This window comes from Belonocnema kinseyi, chromosome 6, assembly GCF_010883055.1.
Source record: "Belonocnema kinseyi isolate 2016_QV_RU_SX_M_011 chromosome 6, B_treatae_v1, whole genome shotgun sequence".
NCBI classification, from domain to species: Eukaryota; Metazoa; Arthropoda; class Insecta; order Hymenoptera; family Cynipidae; genus Belonocnema; species Belonocnema kinseyi.
This window is the reverse complement of record NC_046662.1, coordinates 122,192,083-122,197,227: the sequence shown is the minus strand read 5'-3', so window position 1 is coordinate 122,197,227 and position 5,145 is coordinate 122,192,083. Positions and strand designations below refer to the sequence as shown.

General features: G+C 39.6%; 1 protein-coding gene across 4 annotated transcripts in view; it reads left to right on the top strand.

The window, feature by feature from the left end:
* Positions 1-5,145, top strand: part of LOC117174902 (pyruvate dehydrogenase (acetyl-transferring) kinase, mitochondrial) — a 410,760-nt gene that overhangs the window by 327,444 nt on the left and 78,171 nt on the right. For all 4 annotated transcript variants that reach the window (XM_033364340.1, XM_033364342.1, XM_033364341.1 and 1 more), the window contains 2 exons: positions 4,395-4,559; positions 4,768-4,946. In XM_033364340.1, coding sequence (XP_033220231.1) covers positions 4,395-4,559; positions 4,768-4,946 — 344 coding nt within the window. The remainder of the gene's footprint in view (positions 1-4,394; positions 4,560-4,767; positions 4,947-5,145) is intronic.

Below are 5,145 nucleotides of genomic sequence, written 5' to 3'. Positions count from 1 at the left end.
GCGAGGGCACATACTTTGAATAAAATATTTGTTATTATTCTCTTGAAATAAATGTGTTTTTTTCTTGAAAAAATACCGGTTTCATATGTATACACCTGGTAAAACCTTGTCATGGTGAAATACACACCAGCTTAGGGGCCCTGCTCAAAACCAAATTATCATCGCCCGCTGTTAAGTTTTGAGTGTTTCATATATTTCGCCATGTTTGTGCGCCCCGTTCCAACAGCCTTAATGTAAAAAAGAAAAACAAGAAACTCAGTGACATTTCTTTTTCTGGAATTTGTATTTTATGCTACGCCCTAAATGCATTAAAAGGAAAGCCTCTGCCGAAGTAGGTTGATACGGGCCAATTTTCTGGTTTGGCGAATAGACTGTAGATCCTTTGGGGGGGGGCTGTATGGAAAGAACGGATTGGTAAATCTAGTAACCAGACCATCAAGGGGTGCACAAGCTTGGGTCCTTAGGAATGGACTGAAAGCAGTAGCCGTTGATGAAATGACGCTCTTCGTGAATACGCACCACGGTACGCAGAGTCAGTCGGGCACCTCTCCAGAAACTGAGCCGAGGTATCCATTGAGACCCGTCTCGTGGAAAAGTTCAAGGCAATGAACCTGGACAAGTCAGCGTTTAATGATAGAGGTACGTACTGAAGGACGACGATACCTCCGAAGTAGGTCACGAGGTGACCGTAAAGAAGTGCGAGAAGGTGTGTGACGAAACCGCGGGGTTCCCGGTAAGTACACAGTAGTTCTCGGGGCACGGCGTAGCAAACAAACGCGTATTGGGTGGAGGCCTACCTGCAGATTTTTTGGCCGGAGATAAATACTGAAAGGACCTGTACGGAGAGGACAGCGGTGAAAAGGACAAAGGAATGTCCAAAAACTCCTTTATTCGACCCTAGATAGGCTCCGTGGGGATGGTCGGGCGCTCAGCTGGCTAAGTGACGTGTTCAGGGTGTCCTCAATTAAAATTAATAATCTAGGCGTGTGCAGTGGCCTCTAAGGTTTGTGCCTTAGTCCGACGTTGATAAAGACTCGGCCTTTTATGTCTTATTTCCTGTGGAACGTCATTTTATTGAAATTAGAACTGATTGCAAGAAGATTTCACGAGGTAATGAGGGTAGGGTCGAAACGGAAGATTCGCATGTATGTACGTCACATCCGGGGTGCGTCAGTAGGGGTATCTTAATACGTGGTCCTAGGCTGCCAAGTCGACGGATCGTGACGACCTCTGATTTTACGTTTAAATCCTAGATCTTCTTCCAGCATTCGGTTATCAGCGTGCCGGATAGATTGGAACCTGTGGATTGGTGAACTGTGAGAGAAAACGTCCAATTCCTGATGGCCAGAGCGCGCTGACAGAGCCGCGTCTGCAAGCGAATGCGCCTAGTCAGCTACACTGACTAGTGAGTGCAGAACCTGCTCGGTATCCTCCTCCTCTGCTGAGGACTCGTTAATGTTTTGCAATTCCTCGTCAGTACGTACTACTGTAGGACTTACCTGTCCGGCTTCCGAATCTGCCGTAACTGATGATTCTCATGCCACGTTTTTAAATGGTAGTCGCGGCTTTCCGCCGACGTCCAATGGTTGAATGGCCGGGTCTGGAATCATCTGATTCTCTTAAACCTCCTACCACCCTTAGAAATCCAGTATACTTCTCGAGAGAGGTTCTCCAGGATCTTGTATATACCAGTGCGTTTTGGTTCTAAAGGTGCGTTGAATCCAGCAGCGTTGTTACAAAACTCATGATTGAGACTGTATACCCAGTCGCCGACGCATTAACGGGGTACGGTTGTTATGTGGCATAGTGGAAGAAAAGTACATTTTTTGGTTCAAAATACGATTCCGGCTGAACTTGTGGACCGATTTGTATGTTTTTTTTTTAAGAAGCTGATAAAATTTTAAAGAAAGTTGTCGAGCCTCATTTTCAATTTAGTTTTTCAATTTTTTTATAAATAAATAAATATGACGAAAAAATGGCAATTTTTTCTATTTGACGTTGCCGGTGCTCGCCAATAATAAGAAAATTGTTGTAATCGACGACGTTTCATAGAATTTATTTATAACAAACATTAAATGTGTTGTTGAATCATTCCTTGTATTCAAACTCTCATGTTTTGGCCGAGTGTAAGTACTGAATGAAAAAAAAGAACTTTTTTCTGCAATTAAAAAGGACTGACTTTGAAAAAAACGAGTTTTTACGTTGACGAATACCCGAATAATGCCTTTCTTTAAATTAATTTTTTTTAACAAAAACATAAAATTAACCAACGAATTATGAATGTTACTTAAAAACATAAAATTATTGTAAATTATAGAAAACACATTTTCAATCAATAATTTGTTTATAACATTTTTTTGTTTATTGTATCATGATGGAATATCTTTATATAATGTAAATATATGAAACGTCGGCGATTATAACAGTTTTCCTATTATTCATGAGCATCGGGAGCATCAAGTAGAAAAAATTGTATATTTTTCGTCGTATTTATTTATTTAAAAAAAAATGAAAAACTAAATTAAAAATCAGGCTTCACAACTTTCTTTGAAAGTATATCAGCTTAAAAAAACAACCAAATCGGTCCACAAGTTTAGCGGGAATCGTATTTTAAACCAACAAATTGTACTTTTTCCCCACTATGCGTGGGTGTGGCTATTTAGATAATTCAGGTTCGGTCAACTCTGTGGTAAATAATTGGCGACATTCAGCGCACTCTGCATTGGGCAAGAGAACCTCGTCGAGCGTCCATGTGTAGGTGCATGTATATGCCCATGTATGTGCCCATCTTATATTTGTTGAATCTCAAAATACTTCACCAAACACGAAGAATGAAGACAAACTTCGTTTTGCCCTTATTTTTATGAAAAGAATCTCACAGCACCAGTTTGAGATTTGAAAAAGTATTTTTCATCGAAGTGACACCGGCACACGAATAACCGGCTGGAGGTTATAGTTATACGTCGTGCTGGGAACTAATGACCTATCACTTGCTTGTCATTAATTTTTTTAAGTCCACAACCACTCACTGAACTCGTTTGTTTTATCTATTTTAAATAATTCCTTAACTGTCAACAGTGCACCATGCAGCCGACGACAACAAACAATTTACTTTGCGCGCGCGCACGTGGCCTTTGGCGTTCAACGTCAGCGCCATCTGCGATAGGCAGGAGAACTAATTTGACTCCCTTCTCTGCCTCTCAACCTCCCGCGCCTAAGATCTAAAAATTTGCCATTTTCCCTTATTGAGTTGACCGTGCCTGGATAATTATTCTGATATCTGCGTGCGTCTTCTTCACGTTTTCGTCTTTAAATTGTAGACTGGCACAAAAGGTGATCGTCTGAGTGAACCCTCCGTTCACCGGATGGTGAAGAGGCTTCCCAAGAAGTAAATAGCTAGGCGTGCTACAGATGGCGGCATTGTTTCCACGTCGCATGCCGAACACAAGTTCCGGCAGGTGCTAATCCCAAGCACGTTGGTTTCTATGATAAAGGTGTAACCATAATCCCTTATTCACTTCTTGATTACGGCGTTCCTTATGATTAGCGCGGGGATGATATACGGGCGTCGTCCACAACTTGCAATCCCATTTTCGAACTGCTTCTTTCCAAACGTGATAGGTGAATTTTGTCCCATTGTTATTTAGCAAACGACGAGGAAGCCTGCCGGCACCTGCCGACACATACTGGGCCATCGAATTCCCCACCGAACCAGCGATCGAGCTGGGGGGGGGGGGGTAGAGGCAAACGTAATTTGTATGAAAACATAGATATTAAATCAGGAAAGAATATTGGTACGATGCCAAATTAAAAAAAAATTCATGTAATGAATTACTGTAATAATTTATATATTTTAATGAATTCAATCAGTAATATTCTTAAGGATTACATGACCATACAAAACTATTTCATTTGCCCTTTTCATAATTTAATCCAGCCTTTAAATTCACAATCTGATATTTGAGAGTGGTCTTTTTTCTCTACTTTACAATTGTGGTTTCTTAATTGAAGCTGTTATTGTTTGACAATCTTCAAATGCCATGAAATTGAAAATATGAAATCTCGAATTTCATAGACATAAGAATAAGATTGGCTTATTATTTAATTCTCTCTACAATTTAATGGCCGGGAACCATATGGGGCTAACCCTTATTCGTAAAAGTTTTCAGCAGAACGGAAAAAGGGTTCATCTAGTGCATCTTGGAATAACCCGTTGAGGAACTTCGTTATTGTATTAAAAATAATAAAATCCATTTTTTCCACTTTCTGAAAAAGGCACGACATGTAGGACAGATCGGGCAATACAAAAAGAAAAAAAAATGAATTTCGAAAATGTTGTCGGTCAGCCCCTGATGGTTCCCGTCTATTTAATTGGCTTTTCATTTTTATTTCAGCGTTACTTTTTGGGGGAGAATTAAACGGCCACGACAGACACGTAGGTTGCATAGATCCATTATGTGACGTTATTGGTGTTGTAAAAGATGCCTACGAGAACGCACGATTTTTATGCGATAGATACTATCTGGCTAGTCCGGAGTTGATAGTGCGGCAGCATAATGGTAAGTTTTTAAGTGTTGATTACTAATTTACATTTGTAAGTAATCAATTTCACATAAAAACATCTATGTTGGCCGTAAAACTTACTATATATCTTATCTGCTTTTATTTTCTAAAGGAGAATATTATTCACAATTTTTCATTTTTTAGATAATTTTGTACGATTATAGAAACTGGATTTCAAAATAACATATTTTTTTATTCTTTCAGGTCTAGAAGGTGGAAATGAAATAAGAATAGTTTACGTACCGAGCCATTTGCATCATATGTTGTTCGAGCTATTCAAAAACAGTATGAGGGCAGTTATGGAACATCACGGGACTGATGCGACAGGGTATCCGCCGGTAGAGGTTACCGTCGTAAGGGGAAGGGAAGACATTTGTGTAAAGGTACATAATATATCACATACATATTTAAATTTTGTTTAACATATAGCTGTGGAATTTTCCCGGTAAAGGTCGACCAGTTCATTTGGAGCTGGTCCATATACCAGGTGTATACATATGAAACCGGTATTTTTTCAAGAAAAAAACACATTTATTTCAAGAGAATAATAACAAATATTTCATTCAAAGTATGTGCCCTCGC